The sequence below is a fragment of the Leopardus geoffroyi genome, chromosome D2 (genome assembly GCF_018350155.1).
Source record: "Leopardus geoffroyi isolate Oge1 chromosome D2, O.geoffroyi_Oge1_pat1.0, whole genome shotgun sequence".
Lineage (NCBI taxonomy): Eukaryota > Metazoa > Chordata > Mammalia > Carnivora > Felidae > Leopardus > Leopardus geoffroyi.
This window is the reverse complement of record NC_059334.1, coordinates 54,048,961-54,069,675: the sequence shown is the minus strand read 5'-3', so window position 1 is coordinate 54,069,675 and position 20,715 is coordinate 54,048,961. Positions and strand designations below refer to the sequence as shown.

At 43.4% G+C, this 20,715-nt stretch overlaps 1 protein-coding gene across 6 annotated transcripts in view; it reads left to right on the top strand.

The window, feature by feature from the left end:
• Positions 1-20,715, top strand: part of MYOF (myoferlin) — a 151,311-nt gene that overhangs the window by 20,119 nt on the left and 110,477 nt on the right. For all 6 annotated transcript variants that reach the window (XR_006701606.1, XM_045438241.1, XM_045438239.1 and 3 more), the window contains exons 2-3: positions 3,991-4,046; positions 6,532-6,623. Coding sequence is in view for 5 of the 6 variants with exons in the window: in XM_045438241.1 (XP_045294197.1) it covers positions 3,991-4,046; positions 6,532-6,623 (148 nt within the window). In the remaining variant the exon portion in view is untranslated. The remainder of the gene's footprint in view (positions 1-3,990; positions 4,047-6,531; positions 6,624-20,715) is intronic.

Here is a 20,715-nt window from a genome sequence, read left to right as displayed (position 1 = left end):
ACTATATCTTGGGTACCTTTGTATCTCCCACAGCGTCCAGCTCAGTGTCTGGGCCAGTGATACTTCAAATATATTTGTTGGATAGAAGAATGAGGAAATGCTTTACTGCTGGTGGAAGAACTCACTTAGTGGACCCTTTCCATGGGCTGGGCTACGAGCTCCCTTTGCCTGACCTGGGCAGGCTTTATTCCCATTATCCCCCTCTGGCAGCAGGAAGCTCCAACCTGAGAATGAAGCAGACAAGAGCATGGTGGGCTTTTTTGCTGTGTGCTGAAAATAGTCATCAAGATTCATTTGGGTCTTCTATGCCATAGGCCATGACCTCCTTTTGTGGAACATTTTAAGACCAAGAACTATCTTGTACTCTTCTGTTTCCCCAGTTCCTGGCACACAGCAGGTGCTTAATAAATGTTGGAAGATGAATGAATAAGTGGCACTCCCTTTTTCACGCCCCCCAACTGCTGACTTTGGGACAGTCCTGCCCCTTTGGGGAAGGGGAGGGAGATCAGTACCAGGCTCAGCACCAAAATGTCCCAGTGCAGCATTTCTTCTTGTATGCTGATTCCCAGGCCAGTAACCAGGCTTGGGATTCAGCTCAACTGGACAAGTACTGGCTCTTTCCACAGCCTCTCTGGAGCCCTTGTCCTTGCTTTAGCTCCCTGCCTGGAATCTTGGGGACTTGGAGACTGAGATTTTCCTTCAATACCATCCATCAGGGACCCACATTCTGCCTCAAGCCCCCGTACCCAATTTCTATAAATGATTTGCTGCTTTCTCCTTGCTTTACTTACTCTGCAATGGCCTCTTAAAATTTTCCATCTTTTCTCTTGAAGATCTGCTGTGGTCCCAGGGTCCAGAGTCACTCTTTCCTGACTCAGTTCTCCACCCGCCAGGCCTGGTTATGGCAGCAAGGGTGGTGGTGAGCTGGAGGGATATTAATGGTACCATTTCATGCTTGTCAAGGTCAGGAATTTTTAACTTTGGTGAAGGTCATGAACTCATTTGAGAATCTGATGAGGGAAGAAACTGTCTCCCCAGAAAAACTCACAGATGTCACATTTTGTGTGTTGGAGCAAATAGTCTTAGAGAGTCTCAGGATACTCTGAAATCTGACCTTGGACTTTCCTGTGGCCACTGCTCAGGACGTCAAGCCCGTCACTCATATGATATTCATGCATTTTCTTTATCCAGTGTTTCTGACAGCTTCCAATGGACACTGTGGTGTGATAGTGAACACACACTCGGGTTTTGGAGCCAAGGAGACGTAGGTTGTTTCTGACTCTCTTTTTTTATTTGTTGTGTGACCTTAGGCAAGTTAACCAGCTTCTCTCAATTATTTGTCTATAAAAAGGGGATGAGAATGTTACCCTTGCAAGGCTATCGGAACGACTTAGAGACACTGTAGTAGAATGTACTTCCGGGGCGCCTGGGTGGCTCAGTTGGTTAAGTGTTGAACTTTGGCTCAGGTCACGATCTCATGGTCCGTGAGTTCGAGCCCCGCATCAGGCTGGCTGTTTCAGATTCTGTGTATCCCTGTCACTCTCTGTCCTTCCCACCCTTGTGCTTTCTCTCTGTCTCTCAAAAGTAAATAAATAAACAAACATTAAAAAAAAACAAAGGATGTGATTTCTGGCACCTGTAGATGGTTATATAGAACAGGCTGCTCCAATTGTGCAAAGAAGTCATGTGTCCCGTTCTGTCAGTTTAAACTTTGCCTGGCCCCTCTTACTCTCAAAAGTACTCGCTTGTGTGGCAACCAGAGAGGAAAATTGGGAGGCTTTTCATCAGATGATGGGAGGGGCAGGTGGGGTCAGTATGGAAATGTGGGAGGGACAGGACAGCTTCTCGGTGATATCAGAGTCATATGCAGGGAGGCGCTCTGTAGGCCACATAGAGACCACAGTTAGAACGCATCAGTACAGGCCCCGGCATGAGCCGATGAGCAGGGTCATGCTGAAGTTTAAAAAGGGAAGCCGGTTGGGCTCTGGGAGCTGCTCAAGTGGAAAAGTTAATGCTTAGCAGAGTAAAGGTGATGATTCATGCTTTGTCTATGCTGAGGTCTTGGAAGAATGAGGTGGTTAGTCCCACAACTGGCATGTGCTGGGAGCCTTCGCAACATGACACTCAGCTGAACGGAACCCACTACCTCCTACGTTCCATAGCAGCAGAGGGGTAACTGGGGAGTGGTTCCCAGTGTGGCCACCACTGTGAGGCTGCTATCCCTGCCACTTACCAACTGGGACTTTGAATATGCCACTTAACTTCTCGGTTTCCTTAGCTCCAAAAGGGGGATGAAAATTATTATACATATCTCCTGGGGTTTTTTAAGAGGTTAGATGATACGAGATGAGAAAAAAGTATGTATGTTGGTCTCTGCTCCTTTCCCCCACCACTTTCTGGCACTGAGCTAAAACCCTTATAAATTCCTAAGTGAGAAGAGTAGGAGCATCTTTTGTTCTAATGAGATCACTCTGGGTGGGCTTCTGGATGGCTCCTGGATGGGGACTGATCACCAGGAAGACCAAACCATGATGAGAAGCTTGGCATTTTTGGCTCTGCCCCCACCTCCTCCCAGCTTCTCTAGACTGGAGAAAGAGACTGGAAATAGAGTTAATACTTGATCTTGCCTATGTGAGGAAGCCTCCATCAAAAATCCCAGAAGTATGGGGTTCCAGGTGTGTGATGAGCACATCCATATACCGGGAGGTTGAGGTACTCCAGCTCCATGGGGACAGAAGTTCCTGTACACAGGACGTTCCCAGACCTTGTCTTATATATCTCTTCATCTGGCTGTTCATCTGTACCCTCTATCCTATCCTTTAGTAAACTAGTAAACATAAATGTTTTCCTGAGTTCTGTGAGCTGCTCTAGCCAGTTAGTTGAACCCAGTACAGGGGTTATGGGAACTTCAGATTTATAGCCTGCTAGGTCAGAAGCACAGGTGACAGCGTGGACTTGCTATTGTCCTCTGAGTCCTTAACCTGCGGGACGCTGTCTCCAGGTACATAGTATCATCATTGAGTTAAATTGTAAAACACCCAGCTGGTGTCACAGAAAATTTCTTGGCTGGGGAACGCCCCACCATACATCTGGTGTCAGAAGCGTGATGAATGTTCTATGTGATGGTAAAGAATTCACACAGAAAGAGAACTTGTTTTATTTTTCTCCCCCTGAAAACAGATAGCTCATGCCTCCAAAGCATTTGGTACTCAAACACTAGCTTTTATTTTAATGAGTATTTGGGGACTTAGAGATCCAACAGATGCCTCTCTGTGCTTTGGACTTCTCTAAGGAAACTTTGAACACTAGCTGGAGGAACATTTATTCACACAGGAAGGTCTCAGACACACAGAGAGAAAACCCGTGTCTTCAGAAAAGGTGAGCCTGTTGTAAAGGAAACCCTACATTCTTTGCAGGTCATAGAAAGTATTCATCTACTAATTACCTTGTGCCGAGGCCTATGGGAGGGAATCCAGCTCAGTCTTTAAGCTGTGGGGTCTTATCACATGCAGAGGCAGCACGGGCGTCAGAGAGGAAATTGCAGGTTGTATAGGAACCAGTGCCAAGTATTAGCTCAGACACATTTCTCAGTTCCTTTGAGTCTCAGTAGCCACATCTATAAAATGGTGACACCTTTTGGCAAAGGTTGGCTTTGTTGGCTTCTTTCTGCAACACACTGGAGACACAGAGGCCCTGGGTAATCTTGGTCTATAGGAACTGGTGAGGGAGATGCAGGGGATCATGGCATTTCCATGATTGTGAGTCCTTCATTCCCCAACATCTCGTAGACCTGGGGTGGGTGAAATGTTTTAGGTCAAAAAATGCCATTCAGTTTGGAGAACCTTGACTCTTGTAGTCCTCACTCTAGGCTGATGAATGGGAAAATGCAAGCACAAGGTTGGCCCTCAAGGGAATGCTCTTTGAATGGACGAATGAATGGACAAGTTCTAGAAATATTTCTAATTGATATTTCATATTTTTTATTTGCAGATGAGAAAAAGAAAACAAAGAAAGTTGACAATGAACTCAACCCTGTATGGAATGAGGTAACTTCACTTTTTTTTTTTTTTTTAACATTGTTTCAGTGGATTAGCCACATCTGATTGTCCTATCTTCGGTCAAAGGTTAGCTTTTCCCTTTGAAAGAAGAATCTCCACATTGCATCCCCCACCACTCTATCTCTCTTTGTGGCCATAGAGATAACAGAACAGTTCAAGGGGACATACCACAATGACATCTCCTATATAGTAGTGGTGTAAGTGAAGTCTGGAAAGGGAGTGGGAAGCTTATGTTCTAGCCGGGAGCGGCTTTGAGCTTGCTGTGTGACCTCGGTCCAGTTATGTTACACATCTGGGGCACATCTGTAGAGCAAGGGGTGGGCTTAGATCATCTCCAGAGTCACGGAGGGAAAGCTCCATATTTAAAAATGTATCTGCATGTGACTAACCAAGAGTACATTACATGACACTGTGTGTCTGACTGAGTAATGACGTTTACTGTGTTTTATGTTGATAAAGTAGAATATCCTTAATGTAGACGTTTTGAAAGCTTTAGATAAACAAAAAAATTTACCTTTGGACCCACTATCCAGAAGCAATTACTGTTAACGTTTGGGATATAGCAATAAGTGTTTATTGAATAAGTATATTGTAATGTATAAGTAATTATTATTTATAAATAAATTAATAAAATATGATGTCTTGACATATAGCAAATACAGCTTCCTCTCCTATTTTTTTTCTTACTATTATATCCTAAGCATATACCATATCATTCCATTCAGAAGTATCTTTAACACTATGCAATATTCTATGGAAGGGCTATAATATATTTACTTCCCCCACTGTTGACTTTATATCTATTTTATAAGCAGTTCAGTATTGAATATATTTATAGATATGTGAAAGTTTTCATTCTTTCCACTGAGTAGATTTTCCTATGCTGACTAATTTTTTAAAAGATGATCATCAGCCCCATTGTTTTTCCCAAAAGCTGGTCAAACTTTCCTAGATAAGCGTAGTGATAAATGTCTTTGTTATTGTCACTAAGTCACCAGGCTGTGAAGACTTCTCCTCCACCAACTGTAAATTCCCCTCCTCTCCTAGTCCCCAAACTAAAATAAAGCCATACCTTTTCATTGAATGAGGTGAAGATGAACTGTCTTTTTAATGCCTTTCTGAGAAGCAAAAAGTTGAAAGGCAGTTCTTCTTCTCTGCAGTTTCACTGGAACCCAGAACCCAGCCAGCTGGACTACCAGCTCCGTGAAAGCAAGAGGCCAGTCTGGTTGGTCCCTGTGGGTGCTGTGTGTGGATCCTAGCACCTCACACAGATCTCCAAGAATAAAACAAATTGAAAGTACATTATGTATGCATATAGTGCTTCCGGTTTTGAGTAATTCTCACATGCTTCTTTATATCTGGTCAATCCATGTAGCTGATGGCAGAGGTGGAAATGGTCACGTGAGCAGACATCCTCTGCAGGGTATCATCCGTCTTACCCTGTTTTGTTTCTAACATGTATTTTTTTTTAATGTTTATTTGTTTATTTTTGAGAGAGAGAAAGAGTGTGAGCAGGGGAGGGATAGAGAGAAAGGGAGACACAGGATCTGAAGCAGGCTCCAGGCTCCGAGCTGTCAGCACAGAGCCCGACGTGGGGCTCGAACTCACACACCGTGAGATCATGACCTGAGCCAAAGTTGGACGCTCAACCGACTGAGCCACCCAGGCTCCCCATCTAACATGTATTTTTTTCTAATTGCAATTGTATTTATCAAGTAAACTTCCCAACTCTAGTTTTATAACGGAAATCTAACCCAAATGAAATGCTAACCCCAAACCTATTAGGGTTAGGATTCTAATATGAGCTCTGACACATTCACCACCCACTCCAAACCCAGTACAAGGAGAATCAAATCTTCAGTAGGCTCTGCTTTATTTAATTCATGTGTTACACGATCAATCAAAAACATCAGCGGTGTTATGTTAAATTATTTTTGTGTGTTTGCCATTAGACAGCAATTATTGCCTTAAGATGAAAGTCTCATCTGATTGCAGACTAATCATGGTGGTGCAGACTAATCAAGCCTAAAATAAAAGGCTGATGCATTTTAGAAAATGTTTTTTTAGATTATCTATCTCTTTGATAATAATATGACTAGGAAAAGCAAATAACTTAAAAACAATCAATGAAGAAAGCATTTTCATTTTATTTTATTTTTATAACCAATTATGGTAAATTCTCTGACTCTGAGATGGGTTTGGTGACTTGCCCATAGTCACAGAGCCTAGAAAATGGGAAGCCAGAGGTCACCCCCAGGTCCTCTGAGGCTGTCTGGTTTACCTTCCCACAGCTCTCAGCAGCCTCCAGGTTTGGAATTTGGTCACTTCTACTAACTATAGAATTGATGATTCACAAGACTGACATTGGTTAAGATAATGACATTTAGTCATTTAGTGTCTGTATGTCTTATTATACTATACTTCCTGACCCTTTTAAACAACTTTTCTGTTTTTATAACCTTTCCATGGACAGATTTTGGAGTTTGACTTGAGGGGTATACCACTCGATTCTTCATCTTCCCTTACAATTGTTGTAAAAGATTTTGAGACGATTGGACAAAATAAGTAAGTTGATTTCAACTATTTTTCTCATTTTACATATTATATTACCATTGTTTATTTTGCTGAAGGAACGTATCGTTAATAACATTTTATGATATTTGCAATATAATCGTGCTTCAGTTCCATGTCCTCCCCCCACCCCCCATGCACACAACTTTCTGGGCCGATATCAGATGTGATTAATGATCACATTGCTTTCCCCAAACTTCTGTATAGTAGTCCCCTCTTACCTGTGGTTTCTGTTATCCATGGGCAACTGAGGTGCAGAAGCAGATGATCCTTCTTCTGAAATAGTGTCAGAAGGTCAATAGTAGCCTAACACTATGTCACTGTGCCTACATCATTCACCTCACTTCATCTCATCACTTAGGCATTTTATCATTTCACATCATCATGCATAAAAGGGTGAGTACAGTACAATATATTTAGAGAGGGAGAGAAACCATATTCACATAACTCATTCAGTATGTTGTTATAATTATTCTATTTTATTATTAGTTGTTAATTTCTTACTATGTCTAGTTTATACATTAAACTTTATCGTAGGTATGTATGTATGTATGTATGTATGTAGGGTTTGGTACTATCTGCGGTTTTGGGCATCCACCAGGGGTCTTGGCACATATCCTAATGCATAAAGGGGGAACTACTGTATTCCTAAGAGGCTGCAAACACTAAGCCACCATTACTGTATCCAATTTGGCACTTGTTGTGAAATCTATTTACATTCCTAAAACATCTTTGTTGACTGTACTTAGTCACTTCCTACCCCGGGTGGTTTATCTGAACGGTAGCTATATTAAACACAAGCAAAATCATTTCTTCTTCCACTTATGTGTGACCATTCAAGTTCTCCTTGCAGCCCCAGTTTCATTTTAATGTCTTACTGGCCTTTTAAACTCAACAGATCTAAGTCAGATTCCTGTCGCCTTTACTAGTTTCAAATGGGAAGGGTCACGACAGTGCCCATGGTGGGACTGAGGGTTGTCCCCTGAGTAAAGCTTGGGGATTTCCAAAACGGGTCTGTATGGGACAGAATGACCTCAGTAAATTCACCCCAGCCCTTGATCTGGACTTTGGCCTTACAGACTCAGAAACCAGTCTTAGGTTACCAATTCAAACTAACCAAGCTTACAAGAAACCAGTGCTTAAAACCAAGTTATTTACATGTTATTTTCCAGTGGAAATAAATGCGTAGTGGGAGGACATTCTCTGATTAATGAATTCTCCTTTGTGTCATCCTGCATGGAAAGCCAAATTACTCTGTATCCTTGATTATAAGATATCATTGATCATAGATGTATTATTAAATTAATAACAGGTTTGGGGTGGGGAAGGAGCCTGGTATTAAATGCCCTTATCAATTGTAAGAAGCATCCAAGTTTTTAGAAATGTCAATACATTTAAAAATATGTCTTAGGGGTGCCTGGGTGGCTCAGTCGGTTAAGTGTCCAATTTTTGGTTTTGGCTCAGGTCATTATCTCATGGTTTGTGGGATTGAGCCCTGCATTAGGCTCTGTGCTGACGGCATGGAGCCTGCTTGGGATTCTCTCTCTCTCCCTCTCTCTGTCTCTCTGCCCCTCCCCTACTCGCACTCGCTCCCATGCACTCACTCTCTCTCTCAAAATAAACTTAAAATAAAATAAAATTTAAAAAATAATAAAAATGAATACCTTAGCCTTAAGCACATTTGGTATAAGTAGAAGGCTGCAATGAGAGGCATAAACCAGAAAGAATTAGTTGAAGTACAGTGACCTTATGTCCTGACTTGCTTGGAACAGTCCTGGTTTATTGTCCTAGCACAAGGGTTAATAACACCTCTTTTGCTGTCAACACTGACTTGGTTTGGATGGTAAATTAGATAGTCACCCTAATGACTGGAGTCTTCTACTTAATGGTGTCAGGCTAAGAGATCTTGGACAGACATTTACCCCCTGGACAGTGCTTTGATAGGTACTATACATGTTCACCTTTGATGAGATCCTTTTTTTCGTGTTCAGTTGCTGACCAATGCCCCTTATGACTGATGCATTTTTTTCTTAAGCTACATAAATATACTTTGCAGGTTCTGGTCCTACTACTTGGACTGATATGAGTGTCTGTTTTTGTGCCAGTACCATACTGTCTTGATGATTACAGCTTTGTAATACAGCTTGAAATCTGGAATTGTGATGCCTCCAGCTTTGGTTTTCTTTTTCGAGATTGCTTTGGCTATTCAGGGTCTTTTCTGATTCCATACAAATTTTAGGGTTGTTTATTCTAGCTCTGTGAAGAATGCTCGTGTTATTTTGATAGGAATTGCCGGGAAGGTCTTTTTAATTGGGAGATTAGTTGTGTGTCCTACAAATTTCGCTGCATAGTTGTTGACCATCCTCCAGTGAAAGTCGACCCCGAGTCTGCTTTGGAATGAACAGTGCGAATGATAATGTTTACTTAGCTTACTGTGCTAAGTAAGCTTCATGCTTCTCCACCATCAGCCAGGAATTGTGAACTTTGACCTTGCTGTCACCAACTAAACAATGCATACACCTTGGTCAAATTTGCCCGTAAGTACACTGGAGGAAAAAAAAAAATTAAACTCATCTGGGAATAAGCTGTATGTTTGTCCAAACTATTTGTGTACTTTGGTCCCAGATTTTTTTCTTGGCTTTTTTACTAAAAATTTGCCCTTCGGGGATCTGCTCACTGCTCAGTGTGGGAACTTGCTTTCACTTGGATGTGCAGGGTGGGGGCAGAGGATTTTTCTACCAGCTTAAGGAATCCCTTGCCTGATGACGTTCCTGTTGCCATGGAAACGGGTTGTGCAAACAGGGCTCTCACTTTGCATCTGCTGCCTGGGGCCTGGAAACAAACAGCGCTGGACTGCCTAGGTTTGCCTGTGCACCCGTGCCCACGCCCACAGCGGACTGCAGGGTCCAGGTCATGCAAGCATAGCACTGGTGCGTCAGCAGCATCCCTCCTCAGGCACTGGGAGCCGGCTGGGCTGTTCAGTGCAGACTCTGTTCTTCCCCCCGCGCCCCCCTCCATAGTCATCCAGCCAGCCATCCAGGCTGAATGAGGGTGAGAGAAGAGCCAGAAATGCCTCTTGATCACGTGATGAAAATGAAATTATTTTTAGCCGAAATGTCAGAGTGGAAGGATTTTCCCAGCCGCTGAAGAATCGGAGTTCCCTCTGCAGACAGCCAATACCGCTATAGCTTAGTGAGATCTTAGGGAGTGCCAAGGGCTATGCCAAGCCCTTTGAATGCATTATGCTACTTAATCCTCACAGACACCCTCTTTTTCCCCAGAGAGGCTTGGTAATCTGCTCAAGGTCACACAGCAGGCATGTGTCAGAGTGAGCCTTTATGTTCAGGCCTGTGTTCTGGACTTTCACATTATACTGAAAATCGTGAACCACCTGCAGGAACCAAAATGTGGATGCAATTATTGATTAACTTTTGGCCAGAATGGAAGTAATTTTTCTTTCTAATTTTGCAAAAAAAAAAAAAAAAAAAATGAAGGACAGTCATTATCAGAGTATTGGCAGTCCCTCCCTACGTAACACTTTTAAGCAGGCAATTTTATACTATTGAATAGTAAGTCACTGATACTCATGTTCTACAGTGGACATGAGAAATTTGGAGAGCATATCTCATCTCATGTGCTCTTCACAGTAACCTTGAGTGGTGGAGATGAGATTTGAGGCTGGGACCCTGATCCCTTGGCGTCCTGGCCCTGCTGTCACTTCACCTGAGTTCCTAAAGAAGAATCGGCTTCAGGAGCCTGGAAATGTAAGAATGAAAGGTGTTTACAGGTTTTCAGGTGTGTGTGTGTGTGTGTGTGTGTGTGCACATGCACGCATCCCAAGGAGGAAAAAGAGTTACCATTTCAGGCTTTTGAATTTGCTGTTCACTCTGCATGGAATAATCTTTCCTTCTAACTGCAGTAGATGTGAAATCTTGTCATTTGGCCTCAGCATCTCAGACCCTCCAATCTAGAGCAGCGCCTACCGTTGCTTTCCATCTCATTGCCCTGCTTCATTTCCTCAGAGCCTTGCTTATTAGCAAGCTTGTGTGGGTGTGGGAATGGTGGAGGGAGCCCAGCTGGGTGTGTGGACATTTATGTTGGGTTTTAGATAAGTACTCAAAAATATGTGCTGGCCCGCATTCCTGCTTTGCCTAGCTCAGCGCTCACCACCATCTGACACGTCCATATCTGTTTTGTTATTCACGCGGCCTTCCCCTACTAGACAGTAAGCTCCACACCTGTCTGGTTCACCACTGTAACACCAGTGCTTAGCATAGTGCCTAGCACATAATAAGCTCTCAGTAAGTGTTTGTTGGATGAATGAGCAAGTAAGTTCACGATACTAATACACGAATAGCATCTAAAGCACCTTGCATTGGACAGTTACCCCACTAGTAACGAGCCATTGATGTGGAATCTGTCCAACCCAGCTCTCTGAACAGCTTTCTGGTTCCAACTCGGGTTTAAGCTGCAAAGGAGTCAGAACACAAAGGGATCAAGTCACAAGGGAAACAAACGCCAGTCCCAAAGCTCATGCATTTTTGTAGAGAGACGTGGAGCTTACTCCTGAATTCACAGGAAGGTAGCAACTCATAGTGCATAAAGCTGAGATTTGGGAGCCAGACAGAGGCTGCTTTGAGACTCCGCTCTACTGGTGACTACTGATGACCTCAGCCAAGTGACTTAACCCCTCTGGGCCTCAGACGTCTTATCCTTAAAGTGACCATAGTTTGGAAGTTCTGCTCATGCTAAGATAACATAACAGGGACCAGATCTACAAACTCACCTGATACACCAAAAAAAATAGATAAAACATATGTAACCATGGTTTCAGATACTGGACTGGATAATGACCCCAAGAAAGAGGACATAAATGAAATGAGCCCTTTGAGCACCCAACTTAATGCCTGGAGAGCATTCCAGGCTGCAGTTCAGGGAGAGAGAGGTGAGGCAAGTCCCAGTTGTCTCCCAGAGTTGGGGAGGTGCAGGTGGGAGTCTGGAGCTACACACACACACACACACACACACACACACAGAGTGGTAGTAAGGGCTATAGAATTTAGAAAAAAAAAAAAAAGACAAGTTTGGATTGTGAAATATACAAACTCCCTGAACAAAGGTTTGTGGGGTGTTTTTTTCTGTTTTGTTTTTTGTTTTTGTTTTTTTATTAATAAAAACAGATACTGTAGTTTGGAATGAAATTAATATGGTGAAGCAGTATGGTAAGGCTTATGAGAAATTTTCATTCCCTCATATACAAAAGACCTTGTCCTCATACTTTTAATACTTAAAAACATTTTTTTTAAATGTTTATTTATTTTTGAGAGAGACAGAGACAGAATGCGAATGGGTTAGGGGCAGAGAGAGAGGGAGACACAGAATCTGAAACAGGCTCCAGGCTCCGAGCTGTCAGCACAGAGCCTGATGAGGGGCTCAAACCCACGGACGGTGAGATCATGACCTGAGCCAAAGTCGGACGCCCAACCGACTGAGCCACCCAGGCGCCCCTAAGATATTTCATTATAAAACAGACCCGTAAGATATTTCATTATAAAACAGACCCGAAAACAAACCTTTAAACAAAAACCCTACCTAAACCAGACACAAATATTTACACACACGTACACATACACACACACTCTGCCTCTCTCTCTCATCTTGTCATTTTCTCCTCTCTTCCCCTTCAATCTTCTTCATCACACTAAACACCATCTGATACACTGCACATTCCGTCCACTCAGATGTAAGCCCCATGAAAGGCATGGAGTACTCCCAGTACCCGGAGCAGTGTCGGACACACATAAGCATCAGCAATTATTTGTCAGATGAATACATTAATTGATACATCGCTGAAGGTTGTCCAATAACCTTGCAAATGACTTACAAGTTGTAAAGCTTCCTCTCCTAAGAGATGGTCCTCCAAGTGCAATTAGAAGATAATTATAGCTCTTGTCATTATGAAATGCCTTTCTCTTTCAGTCTCTCTGGGCGTCTTTCTCCAAAGCTTTGGCCCACCTTTACTTACTCATGAGATGTTGACAGACATCAGCAGGACTGTGGCACCTACTTCACTGGCCTCCCCAAAACGCTGGGGTTCAGCTTTTCCAGTACCCAGACCCAGCCAGCCCAAACCAATTGTGATCTTTTCATACTTTTGCCATGCCACTGAAAATATGGAACTAAAAAGAACTGAACTGAGAATCCTGTTCCACAGTAACACTGGCCTCTGGTTTAGATGTCTACACAGCCTGAGAAGCTACTCCAATCAGAAAGCCTTGGGGCACCTGGGTGGCTCAGTCCGTTAAGGTTAAGCATCTGACTCACTCTTGATTTTGCCTCAGGTCATGATCTCACTGTGTGATGGAACACAAGGGCTCTGTGCTGACAGCATGGAGCCTGCTTGGGATTCTCTCTCTCTCTCCCTTTCTCTCTCTGCCCCTCCCCTGCTTGCTCCTTTGCATTCTCTCTCTCTCTCTCTCTCTCTCTCTCTCTCTCTCTCAAAATAAATAAATAAACTTTAAAAAAAAAAAAAAAGAAAGAAAGCCTGCCTCAACCCGTGGGCTGTCCATCCCTCCCGACCAACCACATCTGGGCCACTTCAACAAATCCCATGGCCATGATTACATGTGGCAATGTCAGCAGGAAGTCTTGTCACTAGGAGACATAAAAGTATTAAAAGTATGGGGGCACCTGGGTGGCTCAGTCGGTTGAGCGTCCAACTTCAGCTCAGGTCATGATCTCACAGCTCGTGGGTTCAAGCCCCACGTCAGGTTCTGTGCTGACAGCTCAGAGCCTGGAGCCTGCTGTGGATTCTGTGTCTCCCTGTCTCCCTCTGCCCTTCTCCCGCTCAAGCTCTGTCTCCGTCTCTCCCAAAAATAAATGAACATTCAAAAAAATTTTATAATGAAATATTTTATGAGACCTTTAAAATCTTTATTCAGTTTCCACTAATTGGATTTTATGAGAATTCAGCTATAGCTGAAGTTTGCTTCGGGTCTAACCCTGAAAATAAAAAATGATTTTCCAAGAAGACTTTTGGTATATATAGCATTGACGTTGGGGAGGGAGTTGTTTCATGTACGTAAGAGAAAGGACTGGTTTTAAGAACTTTGCGCAATTGATTGCACAGAAATGGAAGTGGGTACCTACCCATATCCTTGCATAGATATCCCACCTTCCTGTGATTTAGACTGTGCATGAGTTCAGACCAGCTTTCCCTGCCAGTACTGGCCTGGGGTCACATGCTTTCTTTTGATTCCTTTTTCTAGAGTAGTGTCTGAAATAATAAAAAGTAACTGTTAAGCACTTACCACAGCATCCTTTTGATCCTTACAATACTGTTAGGTAGTAGCTGTCATAACCCCATTTTACAGATGAGGAAACTGAGGCTCAGAGAAGTAAAACAACCTGTACCTGGCCTCTAGTACAAGGATGAGTCCGAATTAGTCAGCCCTGCCTAGCTCCAAATTCTTAATCACTGTTATTCTGTCTCCCTTTCCTTGTTAGGTCCAAGTTCTTGATGAATGAATGAAAGAATGAATGAATGAATAACAGAAAACTACTACCTTGATTCCAATGGGCCAGGGACAGAGCCAGAGCCTGGGAGTTGCTCTAAACTGTACAAGCAGACAACCACAGATTCAGACCCTTGAGGACTGAATGAACAGGAGAATTGGTCAGGTTACAGGTTATAGTCACTTATTCTAGAAATAATTATTGAGCATTGCCTGCATGTCAGGCATTAGGCTAGTTTGTCTGCTCCTTGTAGCCACAGGGTGACTGATTCTGGCCTAGGTGCCTCACCTGCACCTAGGTGCAGAGGCCTGGGCTTCTACTCAGCTCCTTCCCTTGTTAAAGTGACGCCATTGGCCTCAGAGCAGTGGGGTTGGGAGGGACTGGAAAAAAGGGAGTTGTTGCTGGCCCTGAATCCTGCCAAACCTGCCACAGCCTCTAGACTAGTTGAGTGATTCTGAAACCCAGGAATGGAGTTTGCTAGAAGTACAGAGCACTGCCGTTCCCTAGAGGGGCTGGTACACAGCCAAATTTGGGAACCACAGTTTGGGCCAGTGTTTCCACATTTGATGAACCGGACAAAGGCTCCAAGGCTCTCTGACAATCCTGGTGGCGAGTAAGGAGGAGAGGTCACAGGAAAGATACAGATAACGAGGCTGGCTGAGTGGTTTTAGTTGAGTTTTGCTTACTACTTTGTTCTATTAAATAATTGGATTCCTATGCTCATTTCTCAAATGTAAACCGTGTTATCATATTGAATGTGCTTTTAAAAACTGCACATGTCTCCCTGTCTCCAGATCTAGCTTTGCCAGCTGTCTTTCCTACCTCCCCCCTCCCCACCCCCCTCCCCCCCATCCCTCTACTTTTGCCCTGCTGCCACTGAGAATCACTGCTTTAGGCCATTGTTTCTCAGACTTCCTGGGTATAAGAATTAACTAAAGAAAAAGTGTGACTCAGGGTCCTGGGAATCTGTAACTGCCCTAGCGATTCTGCTGCAGGGAGGTCTGGGGAAATACAGTCTCAGAAACGGTTTATGAGCTAATCCAAAGGGCCAGCGTGGGCCAGTTGGGAGACTCAGGAAGGTTCCCCACTGGTGAAGTGGATGGGAGACCCAGATTGTGTCCTTTGAGGGAGTTTTTGCTTACACAGGGCTTCCTGGGATAGGATTTGCTGTCATGGCTGCCCCAGCTCCTCCCCTCGCAACCCCCCCCCCCCATCTGGTCATAAGGAAAGTGTAGGCCTGGCTCTCCCACCTTTGGGTTCAGCTGGGGGTGGGGGTGGGGGTGGAGCCAGGAAAGAGCTTGATGGATACTGGTCCTGGGGGAAGGAGAAGTGTGGGGATGGGTGATGCTGCCCAGCCAAGGAACCAAGGCCACACAGACCTGGTAGAAATGACAAGGCTCAGCTGGCTGAGAGCCCAGTGCTTCAAAGGGTGGGCAGGTCTGGCCCTTTCTACAAGGGACCGGGGAGCAGCTTGGAGAAGTGTTTGTGCTCAGCCCAGCTGGGGATTGTTATTCCCTCCCTGAGGAGGGGAAGTGAGATGTGCTGCAGTCCGTAGGGGCAGAAACAGTACAACATGTGATTTACTTTCCAGAGTCCAATGTATTTTTCCTTTCCTTCATGAAGGAATTTCCAGTAAACCCTCCTCCAGTAATTCGTGTGGGCTGTGCCCCTGCTGCACAGAACAACTTAATATATGCGAGCTCCCATGATTAAGAACTCAGCCAGCAAAGCCCTTACTCACCACAGTGGCATGTGGCTGTTAAGGTTTGTGTCTGTGCTAACAGGGAGAACATTTCCCATTTCTCTTTTTTAAACATGCTAGACTCTGTCTTAACAAGTTAAAGAAGTTCTTAACTAGCCCTCGCATGACTAAGTTGACTAGTTTACAGTTCCGCTGCTTAGAACTAGTTCTAAGCATGGAGACCCAACTCAAAACCACTAGACCTTCAAGAACTGTAAGGGATGAGAGCAGGACTGGCTTTTTCTTCCCCTCAGAATACATCTGCAGTTTATTAATTCTGCAAATAAAGCTGGAGAGCTGAAGGACCTTGAGATTCTTTTCACTGTAAAGCTTCCTTTTGAGACATGGTCCATCTGTTTTAGTGTTGGGTGGAGTCCATCAGGAGACTCTTATTTTTCCATGAAAATCCAGGGCAAAGTGTCCACATTACTGTCACACTGTAACATGTTAGCATATTTATAGCATTAGTAACATGAAAGAAAAAGGGTTCTTGGTTTAGTGTCACCTCCTTTAAAGGAAACTGGCCTGACTACACTGTTCTTATCCTCTGTGTAGGAGGCTGGGCCATCATTTCCTAGCCTCTCACGGTATTCTGTATCCAGGCAACGTCACAGAAAACAGCCCACGACGGGCTGCCGGGGGCCCTTGGAGACCTGCGGAGCTCAGACTTGCCCATAGGGGGCGCTTTCTCCAACTTACAGGGAAAGGTGTTAGAAGTTGTAACTGCATTTTTCTTCAACACAACCTAGCTGTTAAAAATATTTTGGGGGACTAACATTTTTCCAGGCTTTCATCTAAACACACTATCTTTACTTCAGAAAAAAGAAAGCGAAGTTTTCTTTCTTTCTTTCTTTCTTTCTTTATTTATTTTTTCAACGTTTATTTTTATTTTTGGGACAGAGAGAGACAGAGCATGAACGGGGGAGGGGCAGACAGAGAGGGAGACACAGAATCGGAAACAGGCTCCAGGCTCTGAGCCATCAGCCCAGAGCCTGACGCGGGGCTCGAACTCACGGACTGCGAGATCATGACCTGGCTGAAGTCGGACGCTTAACCGACTGCGCCACCCAGGCGCCCCGCGAAGTTTTCTTTTAAACCACCTCCCTCACACACAAACACAAAAGCATCAGAATTGTATGATGAAAAAGCAGATTTAAGAAATGGGACTAAGGGTTTCTGAAAGAAGAAATTGAAGTTTGAGTTTATAATTGGCTGCTTTTATTTCAGTCCATTCCTGGTCTGTTATCTGTTACCACCCTCTCAAAGCCTCTGGGGGGGTGGGGGGGAAGGAAAGCCACAGATATTGGTTGAGTCACAATGGAGGGTGTAAAACCATTCAGGACACGAAGGGCCAGTGATGGGGTTTGTGTTTCAGGTGAGCCTGTTCCCTCTGGTTAGCACAAGTCACCACTCCCTACTGTCTTACACTTATTCTACATTTCTGTGATTGGCCTAACCTTTCTCCTGACACTCTGTGTGAATTTAAGCTTGATCCGTGAAATGGTAGGTCATATTGGTGGAAGGAGGAAACTATTCCAGATCGTCAAACGTGGACATACTTTAGGATATATTCTTCCTAAATCAATGAACAAAGAGAAAAGAAATATTTAACATGAGATAGTGTCCTATATAGAGATGTGTAGAAAACATCACACGTACCAGCCTAGCAGGGCTTTAATAGCTGAGAAGGGTCTGAGAAATGATTTACTTCAGTCTACCCAGATAATGAATGAAGTGGGCTCAGAGAGTTGAGTGACTTAGCCAAGGCTTGGGGGAAGTTGGGACACCGAGTTAGGGCAAGAACAGAAATCATCTAATTCCATGCTTCTCAACCTAGGGTGATGTTGCCCACCTGGGCACAATTGGCAAGGTGTAGAGTTGTCAGCGGGTTGCGGCCAAGGATGCTGCTGAACATCTGACAAAGCACAGGGCAGACCCCCAAAACAAAGAACTGTCCAGTTCAAAATGTCAGTAGTGCCAAGGTCGATAAATTCTAGTCCAACCCCAGGCCAGCCCTCTTTCCACATTGTTCTGACATGCTACACGTTGTTTTCTTCTAAGAATTATTTATTGCTGATAGAGTTTCAGGTCATCTTGGTTTCAGCAACAGCAAATCTGTCCATGTCCAAGTGTGCAATGTTATTATTTTTTTAAATTTTTTTAAAGTTTATTTATTTTTGAGAGAGAGACAGAGTGGGAGCACGGGAAGGGCAGAGAGAGAAGGAGACACAGAATCTGAAGCAGGCTCCAGGCTCTGAGCTGTCAGCACAGAGCCTGATGAGGGGCTCAAACCCACGAACTGTGAGATCGTGACCTGAGCCGAAGTTGGATGCTTAACCGACTAAGCCACCCAGGCACCCCACAATGTTATTATTTTAATCATACAGTTAGGTTATGAATCATGGAACTGTAAGAAACAAAAATCCAGTGTATTTCCATGTCTTTCAAGGCGAGTACCTCATTTAGACATTTAATACCAGTCAGATGACTTTTAAAATTGGAGTTTTCACATTTTGTCCTTAAAAACTCAATTAGCCAACCTCACAGCTTACTGTGCTATTTTTAAAACTTGGAACAAAATTCTCGTCAGGCTCATATTATGTGGGGCTGAGGGAGATATGGAAGAGATTTTGCCAGGGCCCTCACCTTGTGTGGGAGGTTTCCTTGTTTCATCTGGTGGAGATGGAATCATGTGTAGACTCTTTTCCTCAATATGTCAGGGGAATTAAAACCCAAGTAAGGAGAAAACTTATACTCATGTACAAAAAAAAAAAAAAAAATTTCTAGCAAACTTCGTGAGTGAACATACTTATCTAGAAATTACTTTATAAAGGTTCTGTCAATTCCCAGTGTTGACTGAGAGACCTAATTTCTGTATTGACCTAGAAGTGCTGAAAAGTTTACTCTTAACCCTCTGGAGGTAGAATTTTTCTTTTCCATTTCCAGTAACTAACTCTACTTGTGGTATTAAAAGAGATGAGAACCCATCATGGTTGTTGAGCATCTTTTGCGGTGTTCTGTCCAAGAAAGTGTATTCTTCCAAGAAACCATATGCAGTGCTTCATGCCATGGGGTAAATCAGGTGAAACCAGGTGCCATAGCAGTTTCCTGGTCTTGTGCAATATGTCTATTCACAGAAAGTGAAGTCATTTATTCATATTGTTGAGTCAGTGGATGTATGTAGTTGGGTGACAGACTCCAGATCTACAATCTAGTTCTATTTCTGGGGTCTGAGTGGAGAAGGAGAATATGGATATTTGTCAGTTCAAAAATGGCATTTCCATGTTGACATCAATTTTCACTCCTAATTTTTAAAGAAACTACTACATGTTAAAATACAATAAATATTTCTGCACAAGATGAACTCTCCAGGTTATTATTTTTTCCCAAAAGCCCAGTTATGTTTTATGCCCAACTATGGTTTCTTCACCTGGGTTGTTTGCAGAGCTCGATGTGGGGCTTGGTCTCATGACTATGAGACCATGACCTGAACCAAAATCAAGAGTCAGACACTCAACTGACCAAGCCACCCAAGTGCCCCACACTCTGGGTTTTTTGATGTAAGGAATCTCTTCTATGACTTTGAGGACTTGATACTTAGTTTTCTATTTCCATGCTAATGATATTTATGCTGTCATAGGTGCCATTTATTAGTATCAGTCACTGCAAATGTAGGCTACGTATAAGTAAATAACATTTTTTAAATCTTCTTGTTTTTCTTTTCCTTTCTCAGTATCCATACTGAGAGCACACCCCTGGGCTTTCTTTGCTTTTTGATTGAATTTCTCAGAGGGAACTTCTTCAGTTCCCGAATCTCATGCCCCGTTGTCACTATAACTCCCAATTTACAGACTGTATTCTACAGGTTACATTTTTATATTCACCAACTCTCAGGGAATGCATGTTTTATGAACTTTGTTGATCATGTGCCCTAACCACAAAAATGTTTTGCAGATTCAGGGGCGCCTGGGTGGCTCAGTCGGTTGGGTGTCCGACTTCGGCTCAGGTCATGATCTCACGGTCTGTGAGTTTGAGCCCCGCATCAGGCTCTGCTGACAGCTCAGAGCCTGGAACCTGCTTCGGATTCTGTGTCTCCCTCTCTCTCTGCTCCTCCCCTGCTCATGCTCGTCTCTCTCTGTCTTAAAAATAAATAATAAAAAACATAATTTTTAAAAAATTTTTAAATGTTTTTATTTTATTTATCAAAAATAAATAATAAAAAACATTAAATTTAAAAAAAAATTTTTTTAATGTTTTTATTTATTTTTGAGACAGAAAGAGACAGAGCATGAGCAGGGGAGGAGCAGAGAGAGAGGGAGACACAGAATCCAAAGCAGGCTCCAGGCTCTGAGCTGTCAGCACAGAGCCCAACATGGGGCTCAAACTCACGGACTGTGAGATCATGACCTGAGCTGAAGTCAGACGCCCAACCGACTGAGCCACCCAGGTGCCCCTTAAAAACAAAATTAAAAAAAAATGTCTTGCATATTCATTTTTAGTGTATGTCGACTTATTTATTCTTTCCTTCATTTAGTAAATATCTATGAACAAGTGTAGTATGTTCCAAGCACTGGGGTTAGAGCATGGAAGGGAGCAATCCTGGCTTTCAGGGGGCCTAACCATGGTGAGCAGGGACACATGCATACTTCTGTACCAGTAGGTTATGTGCACTACAAGGTAGATGGGGAGGCAGTAAAGGCTGAACAGAATCCCTCAGTGTCCAGGAAGAGGGAGACGTGCGCATATCCAACTTTTGAATTCTGCTCCAGACTATGCAGGTTAGTAAGCTGGCCCTATCAGTAAACTGGCAACCTATTGACAAGTGCAGAA